The following is a 14,231-nucleotide window of genomic DNA, read 5'->3' as shown; positions in this document are numbered from 1 at the left end:
TTTAAAAGTCCCCAAAAAATGAATGGTCTAGCAGCTGTGCATGCGTGATGCATTCTGTTTGTCCAGGTGCACATTTTACCTGCATTTTCGGGATCAATATGGTCCCAGCAGTCAGATCCCCCCCCCCCCCCTGCATCTACTTGTTAACCCTAATCCTGTGGGTATAGCCTACTTAAATGTGAATACCCCTTTATGAATTCGACTGAGAAATGTATTTTCTAGTCTAATTCATAAAGTGGAGACATTTATTGTGGAAAATCTACAAATACCAGTATCGATTGCTGAGAGGTGATTTGTTGTATACTGTAAATTGCATATATGCAGCTCTCTAGACGTGTGAAGTATGTTAGTTGCTTTTTTGATATGTAAAATGAAAAGTGACTCTCTGGATAGCCTTTCATGGTGAGAGAGAAGTGTCACTTGCCATTTAGCAGATAAGCATGATTATTTAGTTGGCACTTTCTCTGCAATGTGTCCACCCTCAGCTGCTGCTTTAATGTCTGACGTTCCTGTGGTTCAACAAATAATTTTTAAGGTTGAGAGGATTCTGATGACGAGGAACAGAGGGTCCCCGCGTAACCCAGAATAAATAAAAACAGGTGGTAAAGTCTGTTTTGAGGGCAGGGAAGAGATCATATTAATAAGACAGACTGGTGGAGTTCACATTAGATATTCCACTCAACACATACATATTGTAACCATGATCACACATAAGCAGTGTAGCTGTTGTTTGTAACCTGGTATGGATTTATTATTCTGCTAAGGCCACCTTCAAACGCAGAATTGGGTCAGTGTGTTTGTAAGCTAAAACCAGGAGTGGAGCAAACTCATACTATACACAAGCTTTGGTCTTGCAGTTTCATTTATAGCACATGAGATTAACCACTTCCTAAGACGCAGAGCAGACTAGAGCAAAATAATGTACTTTAGGGTACGGCCTCCAATCCTCACTGAAAACTCAGGGCTGCCGCAGGCTAGCCCTGTGTGTATGATCATCTGAGCATACGCAGCGTATTTCCCGCTGCTGCAGACAATTTTGCGCAGCATGAAATACGCTGCATAAGTGGTACGTGGGACCATACCCTAAAATTGTGTCAGTTGTAGCATTATAAGGCTATGTTCACATGGGCGAATGTCCGCACAGAAAATTTCCGTGCGGACATTCACCTGACAGTGGAGCGCCGGCAGAACATGCCAGCGCTAGGACCGCTTGGAAATGTGCTGTCTCTTAGATGGCAATGCATTTCCGTGCGGGCTCCGCAGAAAGAATAGGCATGTCTATTCTTTCTGCGGACCAGAGAATCAGGATTTCCTGCTGTGGAAATTCCGCCATGTGCACAGCGCAGCAGAATCACAGTAATATTAATTGGACTCTGCTGCTGTGGAAATCTAATGCGGAATTATAATGTGGAGTTCTGAATGGAAATTCCATTGCACCTTCCATGAAGGGATTGCGGGAGCTCAGCTATCAGCATGACAGCCAAGCTCCCGTTGTAACTACCAGGAACCTTCACTCCTAGTAGATTAACCCTTTACTTGCTTTAATCAAACCATGTCCACTACATGTGAAGAGTCTCCGTCGGCCACTCTCTTCATTGCTTTCCAGCAACATGATCCAAAAAAGAACAAATACACTGCTCAAAAAAAAAATAAAGGGAACACTTAAACAACACAATGTAACTCCAAGTCAATCACACTTCTGTGAAATCACACTGTCCACTCAGGAGGCAACACTGATTGACAATCAATTTCACATGCTGTTGTGCAAATGGAGCAGACAACAGGTGGAAATTATAGGCAATAAGCTAGACACCCCTCAATAAAGGAGTGGTTCTGCAGGTGGTGACCTCAGACCACTTCCCAGTTCCTATGCTTCCTGGCTGATGTTTTTCTCACTTTTGAATGCTGGCGTTTTTTTCACTCTAGTGGTAGCATGAAACGGAGTCTACAACCCACACAAGTGGCTCAGGTCGTGCAGCTCATCCAGGATGGCACATCAATGTGATCTGTGGCAAGAAGGTTTGCTGTGTCTGTCAGCGTAGTGTCCAGAGCATGGATGCTCTACCAGGAGACAGGCCAGTACATCAGGAGACATGGAGGAGGCTGTAGGAGGGCAACAACCCAGCAGCAGGAGCGCTACCTCCACCTTTGTGCAAGGAGGAGCACTGCCAGAGCCCTGCAAAATGACCTCAAGCAGGCCAGAAATGTGCATGTGTCTACTCAAACGGTCAAAAACAGACTTCATGAGGGTGGTATGAGGGCCTGACGTCTACAGGTGGGGGTTGTGCTTACAGCCCAACACCATGCAGAAAGTTTGGCATTTGCCAGAGAACACCAAGATCAGCAAATTCGCCAGTGGCACCCTGTGCTCTTCACAGATGGAAGCAGGTTTACACTGAGCACATGTGACAGATGTGTGACAGTCTGGAGACGCCATGGAGAATGTTCTGCTGCCTGCAACATCCTCCAGCATGACCGGTTTGGCGGTGGGTCAGTAATGGTGTGTGGTGGCATTTCTTTCGGGGGGCCGCACAGCCCTCCATGTGCTTGCCAGAGGTAGCCTGACTGCCATTAGGTACCGAGATGAGATCCTCAGACCACTTGTGAGACCATATGCTGGTGCGGTTTCCTCCTTATGCAATACAACGCTAGACCTCATGTGGTTGGAGTGTGTCAGCAGTTCATGCAAGAGGAAGGCATTGATGCTATGGACTGGCCCGCCCATTCCCCAGACCTGAATCCGATTGAGCTCATCTGGGACATCATGTCTCGCTCCATCCACCAACGCCACATTGCACCACGGACTGTCCAGGAGTTGGCGGATGCTTTAGTCCAGATCTTGAAGGACATCCTTCAGGAGACCATCTGCCACCTCATCAGGAGCATTCCCAGGCATTGTAGGGAGGTCGTTTGGGCACGTGGAGGCCACACACACTACTGAGCCTCATTTTGACTTGTTTTAAGGACATTACATCAAAGTTGGATCAGCCTGTAGTGGGTTTTCCACTTTGATTTTGAGTGTGACTCCATATCCAGACCTCCATCGGTTGATAAATTTGATTTCTGTTGATAATTTTGTTTGATTTCGTTGTCAAAATTGTTGTGAAGACCAAAGTATTTCATACGAATAGTTCATTCTTTCAGATCTAGGATGTGTTATCTTAGTGTTCCCTTAATTTTTTTGAGCAGTGTATATTTTCCTTTTACATTTCCTCCTTACACATAGTTGGAATCTTCATGTCTGTAATGACCCAAACAATGAAAGTATTTTCTTATTTATCCCTCATGTTGAACTTTGTAAAAAAAAAAAACTATACAAAAAACACCATGATTGTATATTTTGTTAAACCTTCTTACGAAAAGCGGAAAAGAAAATGACCAAAAAGTCATATGTATTCTAAAAATACACGTTTTCCCATAAAAAATGATTACTAAGTTAGCGCCCTTCGACGAATAATAAACATTTCTTTGTGCCAGTGTAGTAAAATATAAAATAAATAAAACAAAACTTCAAAGTTCAATATTGCAATAATTGTACTGACCCACAAACTAAAGCTGTAATGTTATTTTTACTGTATGGTGAACAGCATAAGTTTAAATAGCAAAAAACAATGCCATAATCATACTCTCAACCTTAATGGTGGCATTAAAATGCACAACTTGTCCCACCAAAAACAAGCCCTCTAATGGCTTTGTTGGGGGAAAATGAAGGTAACAATTAAAAAAACAAAAAAAATAATACCTGTCATCATCAATGAAATTTTATATATTATAGGTAACTAATGTATAATACATTCCTAATGTACTTCATTATGTTTTACGTTTTAAAATCAGCACTAAAGAGCCTTCTGACTGTTGTGTCCTTGACGCTGCATGGCCTGGCGGAGACAGAAGGCAGAGGAGGGACCGCGGCTCTGCACAGCACTTGTTTTCTGTCTGTCAATCAAGCAGGCGAGAGTGAGCGCTGTGCTCGGCAGGTTGGTTCTAATCTCCCTCCTCTCTGTGTTGCTCGTTCATTGCAAAACATTGAGGAGGGTATTCAGGAGCAGCCTGCTGTGGTTGGCTTCCTGTTCTATGCATGCACACAAGAGCGAGTACAGCATAGAACAGGGAGGGCGGTAGTTTTCTCTGGCAGGGCTTCATATAAGGTGGCGCCTGCCGTGGAACGCCCCCTCCAGCACTCCTGTGTTGTGAACTAAAATCCTCTCTTATGCTATAACATCAGGTACAGGTACTCTTTAAGGCCTAGAAGGCTTGCCAAGAAAAAGGTGAAATTATATTCAGCAACTCCAAGTCACAGATTCAGACTCAAACAACTCCTCTTTTTAACTCCACAAGCCATTTTACTGATGCTAAATACTAACCTTAAAGGAGTACTCTGCCCCTAGACATCTTATCCCTTATCCAAAGAATAGGTGATAAGATCTCTGATGGGGGGGGGGGGCTGCCGCTGGGACCCCCGCGATCTCTGCTGCAGCACCGCAGTCATTCGGTGCACGGAGCGAACTTCGCTTCGTGCCTGATGACTAGCGATGCAGCGCTGACATCACAGCCATGCCCCCTCATGATGTCAATCCCTCCCTCTGAATGCAAGTCTATGGGATAGCTGCCACGCACCCTCCCATGGACTTTCATTGAGGAGGCGTTGCTGTGACATCTCGATCCTCTGGTGCCGCAGCCGGTGTTTTGTGCTGTAGGAAAATCACGAGGATCCCAACAGCGGGACCCCCCGCAATCAGAAATCTTATCCCCTATCCTTTGGGTACTCCGCTGGAAAACATTTTTTTTTAAATCAACTGGTGCCAGAAAATTAAACAGATTTGTAAATCACTTCTATTTAAAAATCTTAATCCTTCCAGTACTTATCAGCTGCTGTGTTCTCCAGAGGAAGTTCTTTTGTTTTTGAATTTCCTTTCTGTCTGACCACAGTGCTCTCTGCTGACACCTCTGTCCATGTCAAGGACAGTTCCTGACATGGACAGAGTTGTCAGTAAAGAGCAGTGTGGTCAGACAAAAAAAAAATTCAAAAAGAAAAAAACTTCCTGTGTATTATACAGCAGCTGATAAGTACTGGAAGGATTGGTATTTTTAAATAGAAGTGATTTACAATTCTGTTTAACTCTCTGGCACCAGTTGATTTAAAAAAACAAAAAATGTTTTCCACCGGAGTACCCCCTTTTTTTTTTTTTTTTTTTTTTTTAAATCAGATAGTTTTTATTAAGTTTTTTAAACACAGTTTAACAATAACATACAGTCCCCAACAACCCCCCCCACACACACAGAACCATTCCGTCTCAGCCCCTCCCCACCAATGTCCCACAACCCTCAGCGTACATAAGTCAGAAACCATAAACCAGCTTCAGCAAATCCCCACTAACAACATCTTTGAATAAAAAAGAACAAAGTAAAAAAAAAGGGAAAAGAAAAGGATATAAACACTCAGACCCCCCTTTTAATACTGAAGTTGGCTTAGGCTTCTTTCACACTATGAGCATTCATCCGTTGTTAAATGTCCGTTTTCTGTGTAAAAACAGTGCTATAAATATTCATCCGTTAAGACCCGTTATCCCTCATGCATGGCCAAATGCCTCTGCCTACAGACTCCCACAGCCGGGACTACTACTACTCCCATCATGGAACAGACTTGTTTCCATGATGGGAGTAGAAATTCCCTGGCTGTGGGAGTCTGCAGGCAGCTGGGGAGGCTACATTAGTGCTTGTACTACTACCCCCATCATGAAACAGACTCTGTTCCATGATGAGGGTTGTAGTACAGGGGCTGAGGGATTGATCACACCGGGTTTCACTTCTGAGACCTGATGCGATCAAAAGTTATTAAGCAGAGGGGGAAGGCGGCAAGCTCCGCAACCCTGCAATGTATCAGTGTGTTTTAACTTTCATTTTTGAATCCCCCGCGAGTGAGCCCTGATGATGTCTGCTCTCCCTGCTGATCAGTATCCTGGTCATGTCTTATCACACAGAAAATGCCTACTCAACATATCACTGGCCTCAGGGCTAGTTTTAGGCTATGGGCCCTAAGGGCGATTATCAGTTGAACGAGTTCATAACATCTTCTGTAATAGTGCCAGTGATCAGCAGATGAAGAAGCAAATGCTCCCCCCCAGAACATAGCTCATTGCGCATGTGCCACCATCCTCTACTCATTTCCTATTGCCAGGCTCAGCTATGAATAGAGGATAACACTTGATTGTGGGATAACCTATTTTTGCTTTAAAATAACTGGTAGCCCTTGTCTTTGTTACCTGCCTGCTGCTTTAAAAAACGTTTGTGGAAGAGAGATAGTATGTCAAGGGGACAGACTACTGAGAGATTGAACCTTTAATGACAGAAAAGTCTGTCCGCTTCAGAGGTGTGAAGATTTCATTACTTTCATCTTGGCAGCAGTACTATTGGAGCCCCACTGTAGGGTGCCTAAGTTATGTACTGTTGATTTTGTGTATAAAGCCCAGGAAATAACATTGATAGCAATGTTAATTTTAGTTGCCCCCACCAGGGATTGTTAGAGCCATAAACATGATAAAGGATTATACAGACAGTCCTCATCTGATATCTTGCCAGTTGTGTTACTTTTAAGTAGCAAGTGGAAACCTGTCAGTCTCAGTTTACCAGTTGATTGTAAACAGGTGGCAAGTGGGTCATCTGGGACACTTTTACTACCAAAATAGGATAATAGAATAATTTTAATTTGTAAGCATGTTTTAACTTATTTAATGAAGCTATTTTTGCCCTTTTCAGACAACATTGGCCCACATAATTGCCAAGAATGCCAACAAGAACAACACACGTTTTGTAACACTGTCTGCAACAAGCGCCAACACAAACGATGTGCGTGAAGTCATCAAGCAAGCCCAAAATGAGCGTAAACTTTTCAAGAGAAAAACTATCCTTTTTGTGGATGAAATTCATCGCTTCAATAAATCCCAGCAGGTAAATCACTCTGTTAATCTGACCTTTAATTGTAAGTGATTTATTTCACATGTTAAAAGGAGTCTGCAAGCAGATTTATGCAGCCCTAATGACCCAAAGCCAAATGCCTGCACTTTTTAATAAAATTGGTGAATCCTGCAACAGCACAGTGGGAGAGATTTATCAAAACCTGTGCAGAGGAAAAGTTGACCAGTTGCCCATAGCAACCAACCCCATTGCTTCTTTTATTTTTAAAGTCCTCCAAAAAGTAAAAGAAGCAATCTGCTTTGTTTCTGTGGGCAGCTGGTCAACTTTTCCTCTGCACAGGCTTTTATAAATCTCCCCCATTATCTCTTAAGACCGGCCTGTTAAAAAATAGACTTTAATAAGTTTCCTCCCCAGTGGTATAAAAAAGACTGACACAAGTGACTTAATCTAGCTTCTCCTTTCATGTTTAACATCATTGACAGGTCTCTCCTTTTTATGCAATTACAGAGAGACAAGTCCAAGGGCTATGTAGGGCCTGCTGAACGCTACAGAACAGAGACCCCCAGTGGCCACTTTTTTCAAAGGAAAATAAACTGATGGAAAGATTTTTTTTATGGAGATATATGGCAAATAGGCATAACATTACATAAGGAATAACATAGTAAAAGTTTTACTTGATGACAGGTACTCTAAGCTGAGCTGAAGGGGAGCCACCCACTGGTCAATTCTTGTCTGACTTTCTTTGAGATTGTTTTGTCTTAGAACCCTGCAGTACTTGAGAGTAAGGCTCTGTTCACATATAATTTACCTATTGTGACAGAGATATACATCAAGATGTTCTCCTAACATACTTCACTGACTCAAGGATAAATTTCTAATAGGTTAATAGCAAGAAAAAGTATAGTGCATTTACTAACTATTGAATAGCGTATTAAATCTGTGCTAACCAATAATGCAATCCAATGGAGGCAAAAGGAACTCTCAATCAAGGCTGGTGGGACAGGGAGATTACACTGGGGGCTGCCTTGATGACTTGTGGTTCAGGCAGCATAAAAGTTTAAGGCGGGTTACTTTTAAAGAACTATTCCCATCTACACATTTATGGTATATTCACAGAATATGGCATAAATATCTGAAAGATCTCACAGTAACCTGCATCTATCTCAAGGGCACTCAGGCCTGCTTGAGACTGTGAAAGGTGTCAGGAAGCTGAAAACTGTTGGATAGGTTGTCTTTCCCAGAGAGGTTAGCACGAATTGTAATGCAATGCTGTTTTTGCAACTCTTATTAACTTCAAGAAGAATTACTTAATTAAAATGTGTCAAACAGCTGGTTTGCTAGTTTTAGCTTCATAACCACCTCTGGTGCCTGCAACCAGACAAGGGAGCCCTCGATCTTGCAACAGGTGTGTCCCAGAGGTGGGCTCTTGTATAATTGTCCAAATAGTAATATCCCTTTAAAACTTGGTTCTTTGTAATGAGTGAGGGAAACTGCTGGTATTTCATAGTGCCCCTGGGTAAGGTAGCTTGAATCTAAGAAAAAGTTGTATTTTGGACCTGTTTCTGAAGGGTAATAACTGTTGGTAAGAAGTGAAATATTTTCATATCATATCATACATTTGTTTTTGTTTTTTTACTTTTAAAAAAAAAAAGCTTTTGTGTTTAACCTTTCAAATAAGGATTTTGCATATCCGATTCCTTCCAACCTTCAAAATCCCTTCTATCTGAAGGTGTCCATTTTAAGAAGTGTCTGTCAATAGACAGCTCTTTATTTATAGGCATCTAGAAGATATCGTGCTAAAGGGAACATAGTTAAACCAATACGTGGTGCAGTGAGGCCAAAAGATTACTTACGCTTCATGTTTATGCATCATGAGAGACATCTAGGCTGAAGAGAATAAAAGCAGACCTGGCACGCAAACCAGCCAATATAAAGTATCCCCCTCCCACTCCCCACCACCAATTCCATAAAAACAGTGCACTATGTTGACTTTTGCAGTGGTCACACTGCTCACCACACCCTACAATATATAAACTATGGAAATAATTAGGAGGCCTGGTCATTAAGTGAATACATTTATTATTATTTTTAGAAATATTGTGTGCCAGTCTGTAACAATAGCATCTTTGTATATTCTGCGTGCCAGACATCAGTGTTGACTGTACCCATGCACTTCTGCAAGCCCGTATTATGTTTGCATATGCAGTGTTCTATCCTTTGCCAATGGTTCACTATGTGCTAAACTTTGCCTTCAATATATCAATGTGTTCCCTTCAAATTTGTTAGAAACCTGACAAGAACTGTATATACAAAGATATTACTAACATATGGCTCACAGAAGTAGCATAGGCTGACATTCATATTGATATAGGATGGGCAATGGGCACACAGCATATATATCTTTGTATATGTTGTGTGACAGGCTATGACAATCGTATCTGTGTATACAGTGCATTCAGAAAGTCTTCAGACCCTTACACTTTTTTTACATGTCATAGCCTTGAGCTAAAACCAACAAAATTCAAGTTTTCCCCCGTAATTCTGCACTCAATACCTCCTAATGAGAATGTGAACATTGAATTTCCGAAATTTTTGCTAATTTATTAAAAAGGAAAAACTATACATTGCATTGATATAAGTATTCAAACCATTTACTCAATACTTCCATAGTTTATAAGGTTGAAAAAGACAAGAGTCCATCAAGTGCAACCTTAAACCGGCTGTGTTGATCCAGATGAAGGCAAAAAAAAACCTGATGAGGCTGATGACAATTGCCCCATAACAGAGGAAAAGCCCTTCCTGACTCCAGTGTTGATCAGAATAAATCGCTGAATCAACGTTTTGTCGCCATAAATCTAGTATCCATAACTTGTAATACTATATTTTTCCAGAAAAAACATCCAAGTCCCCTTGAACTTGTTTATTGAGTCATCACAACATCATCTGACAAACAGTTCCTTAGTCTCACTGCTATTAAAGGGGTACTCCGCTGCTCAGTGTTTGGAATAAAATGTTCCGAACACTTAGAGCTGCCTCCGGGAGCTTGTGACGTCATAGCCCCGCACCCTCATGACATCACACCCCAACCCCTCAATGCAAGTCTATGGGAGGGAGCGTGACAGCCATCACGCCCCCTCCCATAGACTTGCATTGTGGGGGCGGGGCGTGACGTCATAGGGGGCTAAGACGTCACGAGCTCCCAGTGCCGGCTGTAAGCATTTGGAACATTTTGTTCTACGCGCTGAGCAGCGGAGTACCCCTTTAAAGTAAATAATCCCATCTGTGATGACGATGAAACCTTATTTGTCTAGAGAATGCCCCTTGCCCATTGTCATGGTTACCATCCTAGGTGTAAAAAAACAAAAACTAAAAAAAAACACTAGAAAGATCTCTGTACTGTCCATTCATATATTTGTACATTGTGATCAAATCTCCCCCAAGACAACTTTTTTCCAAACAAAATCATCTCAAACTTGATAGCCTGTCTTGGTACTATCATCCTCTCCTACCCTATTAACTTGATTGCCCTTCTCTGTACCCGCTCCAGTTCAGCCATGTCCTTCTAATATACAGTTGCCACAATTGGACCTAATACTTCATTTGTGGTCTGGCTAGAGATTTACAGAGGCAAAACGATGTCCTTGTCACGAGCCTCTATCTCTCTTAATACATCCTCATCCCATGACTTTATTAGCCTTTTCAGCAGCTGCCTGGCACTGTTCACTAAAGTTGAGTTTACTGTCCACCAATACCCCCAAGTCCTTTTCGGTAGAAGTTTTACCTAATGTTTTATTATTTAGCACTTAATTGTATGTTTCGTTTTTATGACACAAGTGCATAACCTTACATTTATCCACATTAACTTAATTTGCCATATCTGTGCACAAGCCTTTAGCTTCTCCTGCCTGGCACCCTGACTTTCTTCACAAAGCAGTGGAATAGACATACATGGAGGGGCATGTTGGACGCTTGTCCCATATTGTGCTCATAGGGGATAAGATGTTCTGTACCTGAGTTCCCCTTTAACCCCTTAATGACAAGCGCTATATATATATATATATATATATATATATATATATATATATATATATATATATATTAGGGAATGGCCGATATTATTAGCCGATAATCACGATTTTGGGCATTATCGGTATCGGATAGGTCTTAGGACCCCCCGGACAGGCAGGGGGAGAGAATCTGGTGGCTACGGCAGCCTATGGCACCGCAAAAGCCACTGCAGTGCATTGATTTAAAGCGCCCACTTTAAATCAATGATCTGCAGCAGTGTCGTGGGGGGATAAATAGCCGATAACTTATACTGGAATATCGGTATAAGTTATCGGCTATCGGCCCTAACCTTCACCGATTATCGGTATCGGCCCTAAAAAAACGATATCGGTCGATCCCTAACATATATATATACAGCGCGGCCATGCGGCAAGTCTATGAAGTGAGCTCACTTCATATTTCTTGCTATCAGCAGCGAGGACCCGTGGCTAATGCTGGACATCGCAAACGGCCAATGCTGGTATTAACCTTTTAGACACTCTGATGAAAGTTGATTGCAGCATCTAAAATGCTGAAAATACACTGCGGAACTGATCTGGATCATCGTGGGGAAATAGCAATGTCCCAATCAGCTGAGAGAATGGCGGGAGGGCGCTTACCTGCCTCCTCGCTGTCCGATCGGTTCTCCAAGGCTCCAGTCAGCCTCAGCAGGCTGGAGCAATGGAGTACCGATAACACTGATCAATGCTATGCTACAGTGTATGCAATCAAAAGAAGGAAAAATGTATATACATACATACACAAAAAATTTAGAAAGCGGCACAGTGGCGGGTTCCAGACCTTAGGATCCAGTGAAGGTGCTCAGCCAGTCTAGGACCTGACCATTGGTCCCCCAATTTCCAATGTCCAATGAAAGCAACAAGTGGCACTCCAGCGATCCAAATGTTAAAATGTGAGTTTATTCACCCATCCGGTCAATACAAATGTTCAACGTTTCAACCTACACAATTCTGTCTTTTTCAAGCAACTTACATAGTGAAAATGATCCATTATATATACATAGAAATCAAGTGTTATAAAGTGTCATAAAGTGCATAAAATTGTGCAATCAAAGATATACAAGCAATCTCAAGTGTCACAATCCACAGTGCAACATTATACATAATACATTTCTTACAATACAGATGCATAACAAAAACATACTTCCTCTCAACTTGGTATATATTCATAGTTGATAGGCGATACCTCCATCTCAGATGGGCAGACATTCTCCGCAACATGCTGTCCTTCACACTGTTTGTAAATAACACCAGTGCGCAGGACGGGAAGGGCGCAGGTTACGTGATGCGTCACGTAATGCAGGACATCATCCAACACGCCAGTCATGGGTGCGACTGCGCTCTGAGGTTATCCAAGCGCAAGGCGGCCATGTTAGCTGTGGGAAATGTCACCTAGGTGAATTAAACATAGACGCACCTGCACATAATCGCAGATCGGCCACGTCAGTTGTGGGAACATGTAAGGTATACAACTACTCATAGAAAAAAGCTGCATATAATATAATACCACTACCCTAAGATATTCCCCACATTAATAGCCACTGTACATTAAGAATTTAATGTATAATTGATTATCTTTGTAGGCACTTCATTATGGTCATCTTATGATCAGTATGAAATGCACCTCGGATATCTCTTATTACTTATATTATATGCTGCTTTTTTCTATGCGTAGTTGTATACCTTACATGTTCCCACGACTGACATGGCCGATCTGCGCAGGTGCGTCTGTCTAATTCACCTAAGTGACGTTTCCCACAGCTAACATGGCCACCTTGCGCTTGGATAACCTCAGAGCGCAGTAGCGCCCGTGACCGGCTTGTTGGATGATGTCCTACATCACGACGCATCATGTGACCTGCATCGTTCCGGTCCTGCGCACTGGTGTTATATACAAACGGTATGAAGGACTGCATGTTGCGGGGAATGTCCGCCCATCTAAGAGGGAGGTAACGCCTATCAATTATGAATATACACCTAGTTGAGAGGAAGTATGTTTTTGTAATGCATCTGTATTGTAAGAAATTTATTCTGTATAATGTTGCACTGTGGATTGTGACACTTGAGATTGCTTGTTTATCTTTGATTGCACTATTTTATGCACTTTATGACATTGTTTATCTATGTGATGTCATGATGTAACCACCCATTTGTGGGAGGTGTTCACCACTTAAAGATGTATTCCAGGATTTTTTTTTATTTGACTATGCTACAGGGGCTGTAAAGTTAGGTACAGACATTATATTATGAACTACACTGTGTGTGACGGTTTTGTCACAATTCTTATGTGATTTTAACCCCAATATTTATTTTTACCAGCATACAAAATTACTGTTGTCTCAGATTTTTCCCAGGTTGCAATGCGGCCGAGACCTGACTCACTAGTCAGCTGATGACAGGGAGCCTGTCTGCTTCAATGGGTGGAGCGATCGCTTGGTGGGAGAGAGATCAATCTGCAACTAATGCAACAGCTGTAGGCACCCTGATTGAAAACCACAGGTCTTTTGAATGGATGCAGCTCATTTATGTTTCAATGGGTGCGGTGGCTGATGTGTGGGAGGGAGAAAAATGGAATTATGGGATTTGTAGTCAAAAAAAGAAAAGTCAAACACGAAATACCAGTTCACAAAAAGCTATCCACAGTGTTATTGTAATCTCATGACCATGTCCATTACTGTCTGTCAGGTACGTACTAAACTCACCTTATGGTGGATAACCCCTTTAACACTTGATTTCTATGTACCGTATTTATCGGGGTATACCACACACCGGCCTATAACACGCACCCTCATTTTACCAAGGATATTTGGGTAAAAAAAGTTTTTTACACAAATATCCATGGTAAAATGAGGGTGCGTGTGTGTGCGCGTGTATACCCCGATACACCCCCAGGAAAGGCAGGGGGAGAGAGGCCGTCGCTGCCCGCTTCTCTCCCCTGCCTTTCCTGGGGTCTAGAGCCCTGCTGCCGCCGTTTCTCTCCTGCTGGCTATCTGCGCCGCTGCCCATTCTCTCCCCCTGACTATCGTGCCGGCAATGGGGCAGCGGCGCCGACAGACAGGGGGAGAGAAGGGGCAGCGGCACCCATTGCCGGCGCTGCTGCCCCGTTGCCTCCCCCCATCCCCGGTTGCATAATTACCTGTTGCCGGGTCGGGTCCACGCTGCTTCAAGCCTCCGGCGTGCATCCCCTGCGTCGTTGCTATGCACGGCGCGGCGCGCTGACGTCATGCCGTGCAGCGCATAGCAACGACG

At 42.8% G+C, this 14,231-nt stretch overlaps 2 protein-coding genes across 5 annotated transcripts in view; one reads left to right on the top strand and one right to left on the bottom strand.

The window, feature by feature from the left end:
- The window catches only part of WRNIP1 (WRN helicase interacting protein 1), a 93,964-nt gene that overhangs the window by 18,017 nt on the left and 61,716 nt on the right, over positions 1 to 14,231 (top strand). Inside the window, exon 2 of the mRNA XM_056521037.1 lies at positions 6,757 to 6,948. Coding sequence (XP_056377012.1) covers positions 6,757 to 6,948 — 192 coding nt within the window. The remainder of the gene's footprint in view (positions 1 to 6,756; positions 6,949 to 14,231) is intronic.
- MYLK4 (myosin light chain kinase family member 4) overlaps positions 1 to 14,231 on the bottom strand; it is a 186,982-nt gene that overhangs the window by 162,319 nt on the left and 10,432 nt on the right. The window contains exon 2 of one of the 4 annotated variants that reach the window (XM_056521032.1): positions 7,590 to 7,723. The exons of 2 other annotated variants lie outside the window; for them this stretch is intronic. The gene's annotated coding sequence lies outside the window, so the exon portion shown is untranslated. The remainder of the gene's footprint in view (positions 1 to 7,589; positions 7,724 to 14,231) is intronic. One more of the 4 variants, XM_056521035.1, reaches the window with a different exon arrangement.

The sequence above is a fragment of the Hyla sarda genome, chromosome 5 (genome assembly GCF_029499605.1).
Source record: "Hyla sarda isolate aHylSar1 chromosome 5, aHylSar1.hap1, whole genome shotgun sequence".
Lineage (NCBI taxonomy): Eukaryota > Metazoa > Chordata > Amphibia > Anura > Hylidae > Hyla > Hyla sarda.
Note: the sequence above shows the minus strand (reverse complement) of the source record. Positions and strands in the feature narration are given on the sequence as shown.